The sequence below is a fragment of the Pempheris klunzingeri genome, chromosome 16, assembly GCF_042242105.1.
Source record: "Pempheris klunzingeri isolate RE-2024b chromosome 16, fPemKlu1.hap1, whole genome shotgun sequence".
NCBI lineage: Eukaryota > Metazoa > Chordata > Actinopteri > Acropomatiformes > Pempheridae > Pempheris > Pempheris klunzingeri.
Genome location: NC_092027.1, coordinates 124,732 through 142,630, shown reverse-complemented (window position 1 = coordinate 142,630; position 17,899 = coordinate 124,732). Strand labels below are relative to the sequence as shown.

The window sequence follows — 17,899 nt, the reverse complement described above, 5'->3', positions numbered from 1 at the left end:
ATGACGTCTGTAATCAATTATCAGTACCCCCCCCCCCCCCCCACCCCCCACCCCTTTACCTGAGCATGCTCTGCTCCTTCTCCTCCTCCTTCTTCTGTCTCTCCATCACCGACAGGATGATGCTCCTCTCCTCCTCCGTCAGGTGGCTCAGGTCCGGCAGCTCCGCCCCGGGGGGGCCGCGGGGCTCGGGGGACGGTGCAGGTCCGGACGCCGGCCCAGACATCCTGCATCCTGAAAGAGAAGGACGCAGTGAGCCGGGCAGCCCCCCCCCCCCGGGGGCCGGTGACTCTGTCTATAACGGTGAAGAAGGCCGGTCCGGCTCCAGGTGGACTCAGCGGCTCTCTGTGCTGCTCCGTGGCCGCGCGGAGGCGTCGAGGAGCGGACACAGCAGCGTCAGAGAGCCGCCTCCGTCTGCACCTTCAGCCGCCATCACAGCGTCCACACATGCACCTGTATCTGCCCCTCCACCCTCCATCTATGTAGCTATCCTGCATCTCTCACCGACAGGTTGACAGATGGAGGGATGTTTATTCCGTAGTCATGTCGCCTCCTCCGGGGCTCAGCGGCTCCGGGAGGTTCTCCGTCCCGGCAGCGGGAGTCATCCTCCGCTCCTCCCCGGCGGTCCGGCTCCTCTGCTCGGCCTGTTGTTGTCCCGATGTCCCGCTGCGGTTCCTCAGTTCTTCACAACGTTACTGGACGAGAAGGAGGAGGAGGAGGAGGAGGAGGAGGAGGAAACAATTAAATCCTCCACCGGCTGAGGGGAGGGGGCGTGACGGCGTTACGCACAGCAAAGATTAGCTGGTTTGGGGGGACACAGCCAAAGATAGAAAACAAACACAGTACAGTCAGTCAGTCAGTCAGTCAGTCTGTCTGCTGTCTGTCAGTTAGTCTGTCTGCTGTCTGTCAGTCAGTCTGTCTGCTGTCTGTCAGTCAGACAGTCAGTCAGTCAGTCAGTCAGTCAGTCAGACAGTCAGTCAGTCAGTCAGTCTGTCTGCTGTCTGTCAGTCAGTCAGTCTGTCTGCCAGTCAGTCAGTCAGTCAGTCTGTCTGCTGTCTGCCAGTCAGTCAGTCAGTCAGTCAGACAGTCTGTCTGTCAGTCAGTCTGTCTGCTGTCAGTCAGTCAGTCAGTCAGTCAGTCAGTCAGTCAGTCTGCTGTCTGTCAGTCAGTCTGTCTGCCAGTCAGTCAGTCAGTCTGTCTGCTGTCTGTCTGCTGTCAGTCAGTCTGTCTGTCTGTCTGTCTGCTGTCAGTCAGTCAGTCAGTCTGTCTGCTGTCTGTCAGTCAGTCTGTCTGCCAGTCAGTCAGTCAGTCTGTCTGCTGTCTGTCTGCTGTCAGTCAGTCAGTCTGTCTGCTGTCAGTCAGTCAGTCAGTCTGCTGTCAGTCAGTCAGTCAGTCAGTCAGACAGTCTGTCTGCTGTCTGTCAGTCAGTCAGTCTGTCTGTCTGCTGTCAGTCAGTCAGTCAGTCTGTCTGCTGTCTGTCTGCTGTCAGTCAGTCAGACAGTCTGTCTGTCAGTCAGTCTGTCTGCTGTCAGTCAGTCAGTCAGTCAGTCAGTCAGTCAGTCAGTCAGTCTGCTGTCTGTCAGTCAGTCTGTCTGCCAGTCAGTCAGTCAGTCTGTCTGCTGTCTGTCTGCTGTCAGTCAGTCTGTCTGTCTGTCTGTCTGTCTGCTGTCAGTCAGTCAGTCAGTCTGTCTGCTGTCTGTCAGTCAGTCTGTCTGCCAGTCAGTCAGTCAGTCTGTCTGCTGTCTGTCTGCTGTCAGTCAGTCAGTCTGTCTGCTGTCAGTCAGTCAGTCAGTCAGTCAGTCAGACAGTCTGTCTGCTGTCTGTCAGTCAGTCAGTCTGTCTGTCTGCTGTCTGTCTGCTGTCAGTCAGTCAGACAGTCAGTCAGCAGTCAGTCCGTCTGTCTGTCTGCTGTCAGTCAGTCAGTCTGTCTGCTGTCTGTCTGTCAGTCAGTCAGACAGTCAGTCAGCAGTCAGTCCGTCTGTCTGCTGTCAGTCAGTCAGTCTGTCTGCTGTCTGGCTGTCTGCTGTCAGTCAGTCAGTCAGACAGTCAGTCTGTCTGTCTGCTGTCTGTCGTCAGTCTGTCAGTCTGTCTGCTGTCAGTCAGTCAGTCAGTCTGTCTGTCTGCTGTCAGTCAGTCTGTCTGCTGTCTGTCTGTCGTCAGTCAGTCAGTCTGTCTGCTGTCAGTCAGTCAGACAGTCAGTCAGACAGTCAGTCAGTCTGTCTGTCTGTCTGTCTGCTGTCAGTCAGTCAGTCAGTCAGTCACAGTCAGTCAGTCAGTCTGTCTGCTGTCTGTCTGTCTGTCTGCTGTCAGTCAGTCAGTCAGACAGTCAGTCTGTCTGTCTGTCTGCTGTCTGTCTGTCTGTCTGCTGTCAGTCAGTCAGTCAGTCAGACAGTCAGTCTGTCTGTCTGTCTGCTGTCTGTCGTCAGTCTGTCTGCTGTCAGTCAGTCAGTCAGTCAGTCAGTCTGTCTGTCTGCTGTCACCAAAGGTGCCGAGACGAGCTTCGTGCGAAGCCGTGACAGGGTTCCTTAAGAGAACATGAGAAGTACACAGAGGGGAAAACGGTTCACCTGATGTAACCCCCCCCATCTGTGTCACATGGCGTCCTTCCTCAGTTCACCTGAGCGTAACGACCATGTGGTCTCTAGAACCTCTACGTGTGACCCAAACGGTTTGACGTCCTCTTGACATCCTTCGACCCCCAGAACGGGTTAATCAACCTGAGAGCTGAACGGAACCACAGCTGATCCACAGCCTGGTTCTCCATCTGGAACCTGGAAGACACCAAAGTCTGATCTGTCCTCCTGGAGTGCAGATAAAATAATTCCAGTCGGTGACTTTGAGCGTCTGTTCTTCTTCTCCTTCTTCATGTAATCACTATTAGTCGTGCTCCTATTGCTGTTTGCTCATGTGGGGGTTCGTCAGACAGTCTGCATAATTAGAATTAGACGTTCGGGCCGACTCACAGCATCTGGAGGACCATCGACACAGACCCCCCCCCCCCCCCCCCCAGGATGACTGGTGCTGCTCCACTTTTTTGACAAGGAGATGGTTCTAAAAGAGAGGCCCGTCTGCCTCGACTGCTCCTATTGGACAGGCCTGGAGTCCAGTGCATTCTGGTAGTTGTAGGTTTTTTACCCTTTAAGCTGTTTTCTCTCATCACGCAGCACCGAGAACAAACAGCTTTACGACCGTTCTTCCAGTTATTCATTAGAGCAGACGTTAGCCTAGCTTAGCACAAACAGAGACTGTTAGCTGGTTCTTAACAAACAGGATCCTTGTGGTCATAAAGATGACATTTATTCACGACTTTAATGACTGAAACTGAATAATCATGACAAACACCATCTTCCACTCAAACTCCAAAGAAAAAAAGGTTTTTATCGTAGCTTCAAACCTTCATTCAGATAGTTTAGTCACATGATCGCAGACCAATGACAACGTCTGTTTTTACAGAAACTTTTCATTTCAAATGTTTTGTCACTTTTTTACACAAACATTTCAGAAGTTCCTTCAGTTTATCATTTTAGTCCAAAAACCTTCACTGTCATTAAGAAATGTGAAGAGACGCCAACAAACATTTGAAATAAACATGAAAACATCTCCGTTGTTTTCTAATGGCAGGAACAGAAACAGAAACAGGAACAGGAACAAAAGCAGAAACAGGAACAGGAACAGGAACAGAAACAGAAACAGGAACAAAAGCAGAAACAGAAACAGGAACAGAAACAGAAACAGAAACAGAAACAGAAACAGAAACAGAAACAGGAACAGGAACAGGAACAAAAGCAGAAACAGAAACAGAAACAGGAACAGGAACAAAAGCAGAAACAGAAACAGGAACAGGAACAGGAACAGAAACAGGAACAGGAACAGGAACAGGAACAGGAACAGAAACAGAAAGAGGAACAAAAGCACAAACAGGAACAGGAACAGGAACAAAAGCAAAAGCAGAAACAGAAACAGGAACAAAAGCAGAAACAGAAACAGGAACAGGACAGGCTGGAGTCTTCGCTGACTGACTGATGTTTAAAACACGTCGCAGGAGTTCTACTCTTCTAGGGGGGGGGGGGCGACTTCCTAAACCTGGTCTGACTCTCATGGGGCATCCTGACTGCTGTGGTCCCTCTGAACTCTATCTTGTGTTTATTCCTCTTGATAATGGAGGTCCATCTTTGTTTGCTCCTCTGGTTTCTACCCTCTTTTAATCATTTATTGGGGGGGTTCTGACACCTCATTGCGTGGTTGTTCCAGACTCACCTTTCTGTCTGTCTCTCTCCTGTCTGTCTCTCACCTGTTTGTCTGTCATCTGTCTGTCAGACACTGAATCTGAACCACTGATTAGTTGTTCAGCTCATGTTTTATCGCCTGCTGATGTCCTGCTGGACTCACAGAACATCTGGGGGGGGTTAATATTTCCTGACATGTTGCAGACTGAATGATGGACCCACAAACACAGACTGACTCCATCTTCACGCTGCTGGCTGTTTATATCAGACACCTCCTGTTCCCTCTTAATATTTCACCAGATCAAATGCTTTGGTTAACTCCTCCGTGTGCAGCTCAGACAGACCCGCAGTCAGTGGCTGAGTGCTGTCAGACTCTGGGCTTCCTCCTGCTGGTCCTGGGTCAGATCTGAGCCCGTCCCAGCGTCACTGCCTGCTGCCTGCAGTGGCTCGTTGTGCTGGCTCATGTGTCGCTTCATGTTGGACACCTGCGTGAAGCTCTTGGCACACACGGAGCAGCTGTAGGGTTTCTCCCGAGTCTCCCCGGTGTGCTGGGCCATGTGGCGCTTCAAGTTCCCCCCCTGTGTGAACCTGATGCCGCAGACGGAGCAGCTGAAGGGTTTCTCTCCCGAATGAGTCCTCAGGTGTTTCTTCAGCGCTCCGCTGGCGGCAAAGCCTTTCTCGCACACAGAACAGTTGAACGGTTTCTCTCCGGTGTGGATCCTCATGTGAGCCTTCAGGTTGTGCTTGTGATTGAATCTGTTGCCACACTGACGGCAGCCGAATGGTTTCTCCCCAGGCTCAGCCTCCGAGCTCTCCTCTGCCTGGCTCTCATCCACCTCTGACTGCTCGTTGCTGCATTTGTGGCGCCTGAACCCAGAGAGCCAGGTGAACCTCTTGTCACAGACGCTGCAGCTGAATTGCTTCTCACCGGTGTGGACGGCCATGTGCTGGGTCATGTGGACCTTCTGGGTGAAGCCTTTGCCACAGAAGGGGCAGCTGAACGGCCGCTCGCCCGTGTGAAGCCTCTGGTGTGTCTTCAGATTCACCATCCGGCCGAACCTCTTCCCACACTGGGAGCAGCTGAAGGGTTTCTCTCCTGTGTGGCTGGTCATATGACCCAGCAGGGACCTCTTGCAGCCAAATGTCTTCCCGCAGCGAGGGCAGCTGAAGGGTCTCTCTCCTGTGTGGATCCTCTCGTGAGTCTGCAGGTGTTCCTTACGGCCAAAGACCTTCCCACACTCAGAGCAGCTGAACACTTTCCTCACAGGGTGACCTCCTGGATCCACGTTGGGGACTTTCATATGCTTCAGACTGGACCGAACTTCTCTGGCCCCCTTTTTGCTAATGACTCCTGGCTCAGGAGAGTCTCCAGCCTTCAGGTCAGGCTCTAAGGGTCCACGTGGATGTGGCTTCCTGTCTGGTTCTGGTCCTCCACAGTCCTCTCCATCAGCGTCTGTTTCCATGTGTTCAGTGTGTCTGTGATGAAGCTGTGAGGACTGAGCTTCCTCTTCATCATCTTCACTCTTCACAGGGACAGGAGTGACCAGGGACTCGTTGATGTCAGTCTCCTGACTGGTCCAGACCCCCTGAGGCTCTGAAGACCTGCCACAGGAGTGTCTCTTGAGCTGGTAGAGCCAGGTGAACCTGCGGTCGCAGCCCCTGCAGCTGAAGCGGTTCTCCTTGCTGTGGACCGACATGTGCTGTGTCAGGTGTCCTCCGTGTTTGAAGCTCTTCCCGCAGATGGAGCAGCTGTAAGGTCTCTCCCCTGTGTGGATCCTGGTGTGGATGTTCAGGTTGTCCTTGCGACTGAAGACTTTCCCGCAGTGGGAGCAGCTGAAGGCTTTGTCCCCACCCTCCATCTCCCCGCCGTCCTCACCGTGATCCTGGCGGACACATGAGGGCGGACAGATGCAGCGGTGGCTCTTTAACTGCGTGTACCAGGTGAACTTGTGCCCGCAGGAGCTGCAGCTGAAGCGTTTCTCCCCGGTGTGGACAGACAGGTGGTACGTCAGGTTCACCTTCTGCGTGAAGCTCTTCCCACAGAAAGGGCAGCTGAAGGGTTTCTCCCCGGTGTGCGTCCTCATGTGGATCTTCAGGTGGGGGCTGCGGCCAAAGGTCTTCCCACACTCGGAGCAGCTGTACGTCTTCTTTACACCCCCCCGCCTCCGCTCGCCTGCGGGGACGCTGACGATGTTCAGAGACTGAAGGACTGATTCCGGCCAGCCGCCCCCCCCCGTCTCCAGGTCTGGCTGACTGGTCCAGACCTCCTCCTGCTCCTCTTTAATGTGGGGGGGCTCTGGAGGGTCCTGCACCACACCGGGGCTCCAGTCCTGCTGCTCGGTGGGAACCTGTTCTTTAGCCTCCACCAGCTGCTGGACGTCTGCAGGGCGACAGACGGAGAATACTGGTTAGTTAACAGTAACACGGGTTAGTTAACAATAACACAGGTTAGTTAACAGTAACACGGGTGAGTTAACAATAACATGGGTTAGTTAACAATAACACGGGTTAGTTAACAGTAACACGGGTTAGTTAGTCAGGCTTTAGTCGCTGATTCACCACAAAGCGTTGAATTCTCTGTTCTTTAAAAAGTTTTTTTTTTTTCTTCTGTTTCCACATTTAATTTTCAAGAAAACCTGAAATGAAAATTCATGATTTTAAATCATATGAACAAACAAATCTACGGAGGCCTGGGGGGTCACCAGATCCCCTCTGATCCGTCTCACGCGGTTCTCCTCAGGTCGCCCCGACAGTCGGTCCGACGCCTCTTCAGCATCAGAGTTAACATGAACGCCTCCTCATCATAAACAGCTCTGGTCGAGGACCTGATTGGTCCACCGGACCTTTAGAAGGAGCTCAGATCAAACTGGTTTTACTTCCCGTTTGTCTGGAGCTCCAAACAAAAGAGAACGAAGGGAAATCATAAAAGCTCGACTTCCAGTGATGCCAACCGTCCCCTGACGGTGTATTTAGAGGTCCATGTGGGTTCCCCGGGATCCTGGACTGTTATCAGAACTGTAGAAGAACTATTGAGTTCTTTAAGATAACTGGTCGTCTGTCATCCTGCTTCACATTGAACCAAAACTACAGAATAACAGAAAGTAAACATTTCAGTTTCAGCTCCCTGGTGACTTTTAAAGAACCGTTCTCCACTCCTAAACCGGGTTCTGCTGAACTTTTACTTTGTCAACTTTGCTCCCTAAAATCTCATCAAATTATCTCGTCCATGTCGTTCCTACCTGGACCATCATCATCTTCACTCTTCACAGGGACAGGAGTCAGTGGGAACTCGGTGATATGAGCCTCCTCCGGCCCTTGAAGCTGCTCTCCCTGCCGACTGGTCCAGACCTCCTCCTGCTCCTCTTTAATGTGGGGGGGCTCTGGGGGGTCCTGCCGCTCACAGGGAACCTGTTCTTCGGCCCCCACCGGCTGCTGGACGTCTGTGAGGGACAGACGGAAAACAAACTCAGACACCAGGAATCTGAGATTAACCTAAATGATTATTTAATTAATTATTAATTAATTGTCTTTCTGGGTTCTGACAAATAGAACCACCTACTAGACCCCTAGAACCTCCTCATGAACCACAATCAGCACCTTGACGAACAATAAACTCACTCCTGAGAACCTGCTGGATGACTAGAACCTCCTAATGGACCCCTAGGACTTCTTCAGTGACCACGTGACCTACAGGAACCCACGAACGACCCCCATAGCCAGAACCTCTTAAAACGAATAGCCATGAAGCAGAACCATCAACTCAAGGACCACTAGAGTCAGCTGAAGAACCCCTACAGGCTCAGGAGAACATCAGAGTACAGACAGCTGTGATAGGATACAAGAACCGAAATGAAATCTCCGTCTGAGAGCCAAAGGAAAACTAGAAGCACCACTAGAACGTTCTAAAGGTGGAGGTTCTACCTGTATGAAACAGATAAAAACAAAGTGTCACGTTCATCGACGGAGGAGCTGCGAGTCACGACAGGAAACACACAGTATTATTATAACCTTATTTATTATTTTGTTTGCTTCACTGATCTCATGTCCTTAATTAGTCGATCACTTCCTGTGTGACGTCACAGACAACGTGTTTCCTAATTAATCTGAGTATAAAAAAACAAACTTCATCAACATCAATCAATCATTCAACCATTCGTTTGTTTTCCAGCAGCTGGTTGCCATGGTGCTCTGACGCGGTTACCATGGCGACACGCCGGGGTTAAAGGTGACTGATAAGACGTGACCGATCAGGCCGTTAGCCTGCTAAGCTAATGTTAGCTCCGTGACCCGGTCTGACCGAGTCCGGGTCCGCGGGGGCGGCAGCTGATCGGAGCCTCCCGGACAGGGCGGGGACTGAAGGGAGCGGCTAACGTTAGCTTAGCATCGTTAGCAGAGCAGTGAAGCCGCCTCCAGCGGAAACCAACCTGCTCCTCTGGGCTCCATTTCCGGGTTCAGACGCTCGTCCAGCGGGTCACGGTGTCGGTCCGTCCGCGCTCTGCTCACCGAGCTCCCCCCTCACGGTTTTCTGCCCCTGTTTCCGTCCAGCTAACGGTTTCCTCGGCTGACCGACCCCCGGCCAGACACCCGCCATCACTTCCGGGGACGGCTTTCAAAATAAAAGTCCCGGTGACAGAGTTTGTGGTGATCAGTGTTGTTCCGTTACAGCAGGTGTGACTGTGACGACACGAAGCGCCGAAACAGCTTCGGTGTTGGTTTGTAGTTTTATTATCATTGATTTATTTATTGATCCAGATCAGATCAAACATGATCATTAAAATCAATGATGAATGCTGGAATCAGAGCTGCTCTCTGATTGGCCGCTGAGCTGCTCTCTGATTGGCCGGTCATGTTAACATCAGATACAAACCAAAAAAAACCTGCAGGTGAAACAAGTGAGTCGAACACAAGCTAAACTATGAAACATAAAATCTGAGTCGGCTGGTGTGACGTCACTCAGAGAGTCTAGACCTGACTGAGGGTCTCTGGTCTCTTCGAGGTTCTGGTTCTGGTTCTGATTCTAAAATATATACTAACGTGATGCTAACATATATGCTAATGTAATGCTAAAATATATGCTAATAGGATGCTAACATATATGCTAATGTAATGCTAAAATATATACTAACATGATGCTAACATATATGCTAATGTAATGCTAAAATATATACTAGCGTGATGCTAACATATATGCTAATGTAATGCTAAAATATATACTAACGTGATGCTAACATATATGCTAACATAATGCTAAAATATATACTAACGTGATGCCAACATATGTTAACGTAATGCTAAAATATATACTAACGTGATGCCAACATATGTTAACGTAATGCTAAAATATATACTAACGTGATGCTAACATATATGCTAATGTATTGCTAAAATATATACTAACGTAATGCTAACATATATGTTAATGTGATGCTAAAATATATGCTAATAGGATGCTAACATATATGCTAATGTGAGTGTGTTAATGTGTGAATCTGTGTCGGGCACCGAAGAACAACCTGCAGTGAAGCTTCCTGTTTTCAGCGGCGGATGAATCTACATGTGGCGCTGCAGCAGGACAGCATGTTTGTAGTGACGACGGAGCAGGTCGCTGAGGCAGCAGTGAGACTGACCAATGGGTTTTATTCGTTTTCACCAATAAAATCAGACATCAATAAAAATTAATATATAATAATAATAATCAAATAATTAATAATTATCATCCACAACGAGATGAGTCCTGTTCAAAATAAACTTTATTCATACCCAGTTACAGCTGTCATGTGACCAGTGGAACGACAAACAAGTTTTACATCCACCAGACAAGATTACCAATAATACAGTGTCGTGCTATCAGTTAACTAATGTTCACTTTATGGCTGCACAGTAAACTACAACACATCACAATAATCAAACTCAGTGATCATTAAAGCAAATCAATACATTCACAAGGTTAACCATTGCTTAGCCGTGTATGCAGTAATGCTATGCTATCTATGCCCAGTTAGAGTTTGTTAGCAGTCCTTAAAAGGGGAGAAGAAGAAGGTCCTTCAGTGTGCTGCTTCTCAGCCTGTTGGTGGTCCAGGCTGGAAGAAGGTGGTGGTTCTTTGTCCTTGCTGTCCTGTTGCAGGCTGCAGGAATCCGGTCGCTCCTTTGTTCCCTGCTAGTTAGCAGCTCTGTGCTAAGCTAGTTAGCAGCTCTGTGCTAAGCTAGTTAGCAGCTCTGTGCTAACTAGCTGGTGTGCTCCTGTTGCTCTGATGATCAGGTGGTAGACTTTGGGTCAGCTGGCGCTGATAAGCTTGGTTCGGGCAGGACTTGGTGTCGCTGCCATGAAGAAGGTGGTCTGCTCTGGTACAGGCCACACTGAGGCTGGAGCTGGAGGAGAAAGCTGCAGGTCTGGAACTGGACCCTCAGGGTCCAGGAGGGATGAGGTGCAGCGCTGAGCTGGTGTCCAGCAGAGCCCAAGGTGGAACAGAACTGGACCCTCAGGGGTCCAGAGGAGAAGTCAGTGAGAGCAGTGGGGGAGCTCTGGTTTAGGGTCGTGTGTCCCACATTGACCAATGGTGGCTGGAAATCTGGATCCAGGGGGGCGTTTAGCACCTATGTGTGAAACTAAAGGACTCTGGGAAACTGAGTTCAGAGAGGGAGCCCTTTTTGGCTCATTTCACCCTTGGCTTCCATCCAATCAGACTTCTGTTTGTCAGAGGACACTTCTTTATACAGACTGATACCGACCAATCAGAGGACACCGAAACTTCTTTATGCCGACCAATCAGAGCCGTTGGGGATCTCAGATTTCCACTGAGACCAAATCTCTTCCCACATTCAGAGCTGCTCACTCACCTTTTCTACCTGTACTTTCCCCTGAATGAACTTGGTGATATGAGCCTCCTCCAGCCCTTGAAGCTGCTCTCCCTCCTGATTGGTCCAGACCTCCTGAGAGTCAGAGGTCAGAAGGAGTACCTGCCGACACGCTGGTGGTGTTGGACCTGAGTGGACCAGGTGAACCTGTTCTCACAGACGCTGCAGCTGTACGGTTTCTCTCCCATGTGAACAGCCACGTGTTGTCACATTCGTCTGATATGCAGATCCTTTGAGGCACACGGAGCAACCAGACGGTTTCTCTTCTGTGTTAATCCGCATATGACTTCAGATTGGTCTTGAATGTTTTCCTCTAGTCAAAGCAGCTGAAGGGTTTCCTGTCAGTGTCACAGCTCTCATCACTTACAGGCTCTTTATTTTTCAAAGCATTTAAACTTGACTGAGGCTCTCTGGATCGGAGTTCTTGGCTGCTTCTGGTCCTCTGGGAGTTTTACTGTGAATGTTTGTGTGAGTATTGTGTACTGACATTGGACGTGAAGCATTTCTGCCATGCGTGGATTCTCATGTGACTCCATACGCTTCCTCTGTAACTGAAGCACTCCTAACAGACTGAGCAGCCGAAGGGTTTCTCTCCTGTGTGAGGAGTCATGTGTGTCTTCAGATAGAGTTTGAGATCAAATCTTGTTATTTAAAGTTATGTTTAACAGTGTTTAGACCCGACTGAGGTTCTCTGGTCTCGTCCCGTCCTCGTCCCTGACTTTAGTCCTCAGTCTCTACTTTTCAGCGTCCATCTGGAACTGAGGACTAATGACGAACATCAGTATGAGTCTGGAGCTGATGATGCCAGGTGAATCTCTGATGACAGACAGAGCAGCCGAATGGTTTCTCTCCTGTGTGGACTCTCATGTGAGCCTTCAGGTTTGTACTGCGGCTGAATGTTTTCTTGCACTTGGAGCAACTGAAGGGTTTCTCTTGGTTCAGCGGCAAGGACTCTCCGTCACAGCGGTGAGTTTTGACCTGAGTGGACCAGGCGAACCTCTGGCCACAGACGGAGCAGCTGAACCGTTTCTCCCCCGTGTGAACGGCCATGTGCTGTGTCACATTCGCCCGATGTGTGAATCTTTTACCACAAACTGAGCAGTTAAATGGTTTCTCCCCAGTGTGAATTTTCATGTGTCTCTTCAGGTTTCCCCTGCAGTCAAACCTTTTCCCACAGTCAGAGCAGCTAAATGGTCTCTCCCCTGTGTGAATGGACAGGTGTCTCTTCAGACTTCCCATCTGACTAAATCTTTTCCCACATTCAGAGCAGACAAATGATTTCTTGCCGATGTAACATCTCCTCACTTTGGTGTTTTTCAGGGACTTTGACCCAGACTGAGCTTCTCTGGTCTCCTCCCAGTCCTCACTGTCCTCAGTCTCGGTCTCTGAGGAGTCTTCAGTCTGGTCCTCGGCCTCTAAGGGTCCACGTGGATGTGGGTTCCTGTCTGGTCCTGGTCCTCCACAGTCCTCTCCATCAGCTTCTGTCTCCATGTGTTCAGTGTGTCTGTGATGAAGCTGTGAGGACTGAGCTTCCTCTTCATCATCTTCACTCTTCACAGGGACAGGAGTCAGTGGGAACTCGGTGATATGAGCCTCCTCCGGCCCTTGAAGCTGCTCTCCCTGCCGACTGGTCCAGACCTCCTCCTGCTCCTCTTTAATGTGGGGGGGCTCTGGGGGGTCCTCCTGCTCCTCTTTAATGTGGGGGGGCTCTGGGGGGTCCTGCTGCTCCTCTTTCATAACGATCACTTTGAGGATGTCTGAAGGAGAAACTGGAACACAGACAGACAGAAGTGTTGACCAGCAGAGGGAGGACAGAAGGAGGACAGGAGGAGGTCAGAAGGACAGAAGGAGGACAGGAGGAGGTCAGAAGGAGGACAGAAGGAGAGAAGGAGGAGGACAGAAGGAGGACAGGTGGAGGACAGAAGGAGGACAGGTGTACAGAAGGAGGACAGAATGAGGACAGGAGGAGGACAGAAGGAGGACAGAAGGAGGACAGGAGGAGGACAGAAGGAGGACAGGTGGACAGGAGGAGGACAGGTGGAGGACAGGAGGAGGACATAAGGAGGTCAGAAGAACGACAGAAGGAGAGAAGGAGGACAGAAGAACAGAAGGAGGTCAGGAGGACAAAAGGAGGACAGAAGAACAGAAGGAGGACAGAAGGAGGTCAGAAGAACGACAGAAGGAGAGAAGGAGGACAGAAGAACAGAAGGAGGTCAGGAGAACAGAAGGAGGACAGAAGGACAGAAGGAGGTCAGGAGGAGGACAGGAGAAGGACAGAAGGAGGACAGGTGGAGGACAGAAGGAGGACAGGTGGAGGACAGAAGGAGGTCAGAAGAACGACAAGAGGAGGTCAGAAGAACGACAGAAGAACGACAGAAGGAAAGAAGGAGGACAGAAGAACAGGAGGAGGTCAGGAGAACAGAAGGAGGACAGAAGGACAGAAGGAGGTCAGGAGAACAGAAGGAGGACAGAAGGACAGAAGGAGGTCAGAAGGAGGACAGGAGAAGGACAGAAGGAGGACAGGTGGAGGACAGAAGGAGGACAGGAGGAGGACAGAAGGAGGACAGGAGGAGGTCACAGCTTTATTGATTTCTGTGTTTCAGTGAACGTGTTTGTTTCCTGCTTCTGTTTAGTTTTTCAGAGTAAAAGTCCCGCCCCTGTCTGCCCTGATTCAGATCATTGATTAACCTTTGTGATCGATCGATCCTCTGACCACGTGTCTCGGGTGTGCTTCAGTATGACATCACCTGTTCGTTAGTGATGATTCTCAAAGGCCGTGAATGCTAACGTTAGCTTAGCATCGTTAGCAGAGCAGTGAAGCCGCCTCCAGCGGAAACCAACCTGCTCCTCTGGGCTCCATTTCCGGGTTCAGACGCTCGTCCAGCGGGTCACGGTGTCGGTCCGTCCGCGCTCTGCTCACCGAGCTCCCCCCTCACGGTTTTCTGCCCCTGTTTCCGTCCAGCTAACGGTTTCCTCCACTGACCGACCCCCGGTCAGACACCCGCCATCACTTCCGGGGACAGCTTTCAAAATAAAAGTTCCGTTGACAGAGTTTGTGATCACAGTGGAGGAAGAACTCCCCTTTGACCTCTGACTCATCTCCACACAAAGCTACAGAAGTTAGCTTAGCATGCTAGCTGGAAGCAGGCTGACGTCACGTCACCTGATCTGAATGTAGCCAGGTGAGATTTAACCAGGTACATCTCCATGGAGACCAGCATGATGTCATCACCTGATCACGTGTCTCCTAAACCAACTAAGAGGATTATTGTTTCCTGTTTCAGTGATCAGACGAGACGACAGAGAGAGAGGGCGAGCAGACGATTGATTAACTGGTGACTGATTGACTAACTGATTGATTGATTGATTGATTGACTGATTGACAGATGAAGCCGGATGCATGTGCCGTGTTCCTGCTGCTGATTGGCTGCATCTGTCTGCACACGGTGGACTGCAGTCTGCCCGACTTCACTCCGGCCACGACGCCGCTGCAGGTAGACAGGAGGACAGGAAGACAGGTGGAGAGGAAGACAGGTGGAGAGGAGGACAGGAGGACAGGTGGAGAGGTGGACAGGAAGACAGGAGGACAGGAAGACAGGTGGAGAGGAAGACAGGTGGAGAGGAGGACAGGAGGACAGGTGGAGAGGAGGACAGGTGGACAGGAGGACAGGAAGACAGGTGGAGAGGAAGACAGGTGGAGAGGAGGACAGGAAGACAGGTGGAGAGGAAGACAGGTGGAGAGGAGGACAGGAAGACAGGTGGAGAGGTGGACAGGAGGACAGGAAGACAGGTGGAGAGGTGCACAGGAGGACAGGAAGACAGATGGACAGGAAGACAGGAGGACAGGAAGACAGGTGGAGAGGTGCACGGGAGGACAGGTGCTCTATTGTTGATCTGGGTCTTTGTGTTCTTCAGGTCGACGTCTTTGAGAACTCAAACGTTGTCACGTCATTGAGGAACAGGAGACTTCCTGGAATCTGTCGGCGCCTGAAGAGAAGAAGAATCACCATCCTGGTAACAGAGAGACAGACAGGCAGAGAGAGAGACAGCCAGAGAGAGTTAATCTGCTCCAAAACATACTTCTACTACTAACAATAATGAACTAACCCCCCCCCCCCCTTCAGTGTAACCTGGAGAAGTACTGTTGGAGGGGGCGGAGCCAGAAGACACCTGTGCAGGTGTGCCGGTGTCCTCGTGGGTCCAGGTGTTCCCATTTCTTCATCCACAGTCTGTGAAGTGAGGAGGAGCTGTGTACGAAGACAGTAATGATAATAATCATGTAGTAGCTGCTGTGGAGCTCTCAGTGGAACGGCATGGTCTTCCTCAACAGACGGACGGTAAACATATCGATCAATAAAACAGATCAATCAGATCGATTTCTGGTCATGGTTATTACCCACCTGTTCCATCCAAGGATGTCTGCTGTTGCCTCCATCAGGGAGTGTGTTTGGAGGTTCAGAACCAACAGAACACTAACAGAACAACAGAAGACCAACAGAAGACCAACAGAACACTAACAGAACACCAACAGAACACTAACAGAACAACAGAAGACCAACAGAACACCAACAGAACACTAACAGAACAACAGAAGACCAACAGAACACCAACAGAACACTAACAGAACAACAGAAGACCAACAGAACACCAACAGAACACTAACAGAACACCAACAGAACACTAACAGAACAACAGAAGACCAACAGAACACCAACAGAACAACAGAACACCAACAGAACACTAACAGAACACCAACAGAACACTAACAGAACAACAGAACACCAACAGAACACCAGAACACTAACAGAACAACAGAACACCAACAGAACACTAACAGAACACCAGAACACCAACAGAACACCAGAACACTAACAGAACAACAGAACACCAACAGACCAACAGAACACTAACAGAACAACAGAACACTAACAGACCAACAGAACACTAACAGAACAACAGAACACCAACAGAACAACAGAACACCAACAGAACACTAACAGAACAACAGAACACTAACAGACCAACAGAACACTAACAGAACAACAGAACACCAACAGAACACTAACAGAACAACAGAACACTAACAGAACACCAACAGAACACTAACAGAACAACAGAACACCAACAGAACCAACATGAACATTTAAGACGGTGATCTCGTCGATAGATCATCAGAGCTGCTCACTTGTTCTAAATCTGATCATTTCCCTGAATGAACATCAACATGATTATTATACGGAGAACATGATTTTTACTGCACAATAAATTCCTGAAAACACAACCGAACTTTGACCTTATTCCTCTTCACCAAACTCTGGAACTTCATGGAGGAGCTTCAACTCACAGAGAACCCCACTACTCTTATTTTGATAGTGACATTTCTTATTTCCTGTTTCATATGGGATCCTTACAGGATGTCTGAGGTCTGGAGAACAGGTGTTTCATACATTCTTCTTCTTCTTCTTCTTCTTCTTCTTCTTCTTATTATTATTATTATTATTATTATTATTATTATTATTATTAACGTTGTTGTTATTACTAACATTTCCGATTGTAAGTCACTCTGATGACGTTTACGTTTCCAACTCATCAGAACGAGGCTGCACCAGGAAGTGATGCAAAATATTTGTCCTTCAAAATAAAGGTATTTAATCACGTTTGATAGTGTAGAGTCATTTGAAAAACACCAAACGAGTATATGCTGTATGATTGACGTGATTAAAGTTAATAACAAGATTTATATCAACTATAAAAATAAATTATTAGATAAATTTCAGTTTGTTCACGTTAACAATGAGTCCTCTGTCCACACTAAGGTTAGACATGGAGTTCCACAAGGTTCAGTGCTTGGACCGATACTATTTACCTTATACATGCTTCCTCTGGGTAATATTATCAGGAAGCATTCCATTCATTTCCACTGTTATGCAGATGATACCCAATTATACTGATCAATGAAGCCTGATGAATCCAATCAGCTGGCTAAACTCCAAATCTGCCTTAAGGACATAAAGTCCTGGATGAGCAGCAACTTTCTGCTGCTAAATTCAGACTAAACTGAAGTTATTCTGCTCCAGACACCTCAGAGACACCTTTTCTACTAACATAACTGCTCTGGACAGCATCACTCTGGCCTCCAGCTCCACTGGGAGGAATCTGGAGTCTTATTGATCAGGATTTGTCCTTTAACTCCCACATTAAACAGATTTCCAGCTCTGCCTTCTTCCATCTACTAATGCTGCTAAAATCAGGTCCATCCTGTCTGGAGATGATGCAGAAACACTAGTCCACACATTAGTCACTTCCAGGTTGGATTATTTCTGTTCCTTATTATCAGGCTGCCCCAATAAGTCCTTAAAGACTCTCCAGCTGGTCCAGAACGCTGCTGCTCCTGTTCTGACCAGAACTAAGAGAAGAGACCATCTTTCTCCTGTACTGGCTTCTCTTCACTGGCTTCCAGTAAAATCTAGAATAGAGTTTAAAATCCTTCTCCTCACCTCCAAAGCTCTTAATGTTCAGGCTCCATCATCTCTTAAAGAGCTCATAGTACCGTACTACCCCACTAGAGCACTGTGCTCCCAGACTGCAGGCCTACTGGTGGTTCCTAAAGTCCTCTAAAGTAGTGATGGAGCCAGAGCTTTCAGCTATCAGGCTCCTCTCCTGTGGAACCTCCTTCCAGTCTGGGTTCAGGGGGCAGACACCCTCTCTACATTTCAGAGTAGACTAAAAACCTTCCTTAGTGATGAAGCCTATAGTTCAGGACTGGATCAGGTCTTGGACCAGCCCCTAGTTATGCTGCTATAGGCTCAGACTGCCGGGGG

The 17,899-nt window shown here is 49.4% G+C and overlaps 2 protein-coding genes across 2 annotated transcripts in view; both read right to left on the bottom strand.

Annotated features, from left to right (window-relative positions):
• LOC139215048 (regulating synaptic membrane exocytosis protein 2-like) overlaps window positions 1–223 on the bottom strand; it is a 28,659-nt gene extending 28,436 nt beyond the window's left edge. Inside the window, exon 1 of the mRNA XM_070845869.1 lies at window positions 60–223. Within this exon, the coding sequence (XP_070701970.1) occupies window positions 60–223 (164 nt within the window). The remainder of the gene's footprint in view (window positions 1–59) is intronic.
• Window positions 224–4,542: 4,319 nt separating this feature from the next.
• On the bottom strand, window positions 4,543–13,938 carry LOC139215729 (zinc finger protein 420-like). Its single transcript, XM_070846772.1, has 3 exons — window positions 13,920–13,938; window positions 11,920–12,847; window positions 4,543–6,365 (listed from the first exon to the last, which is right to left on the bottom strand). The coding sequence occupies exons 1-3, from the start codon at window positions 13,936–13,938 to the stop codon at window positions 4,574–4,576; spliced, it is 2,739 nt and encodes a 912-aa protein (XP_070702873.1). The 3' UTR covers window positions 4,543–4,573.
• Between the last annotated feature and the right edge of the window lie 3,961 nt (window positions 13,939–17,899).

Coding starts and splice junctions, on each gene's coding strand:
- LOC139215729 (XM_070846772.1), bottom strand. Junction 6,366..11,919: donor GTCCACACAGGAGAGAAACC/ATTCGGCTGCTC, acceptor TGTAAAGAAGAC/GTACAGCTGCTCCGAGTGTG.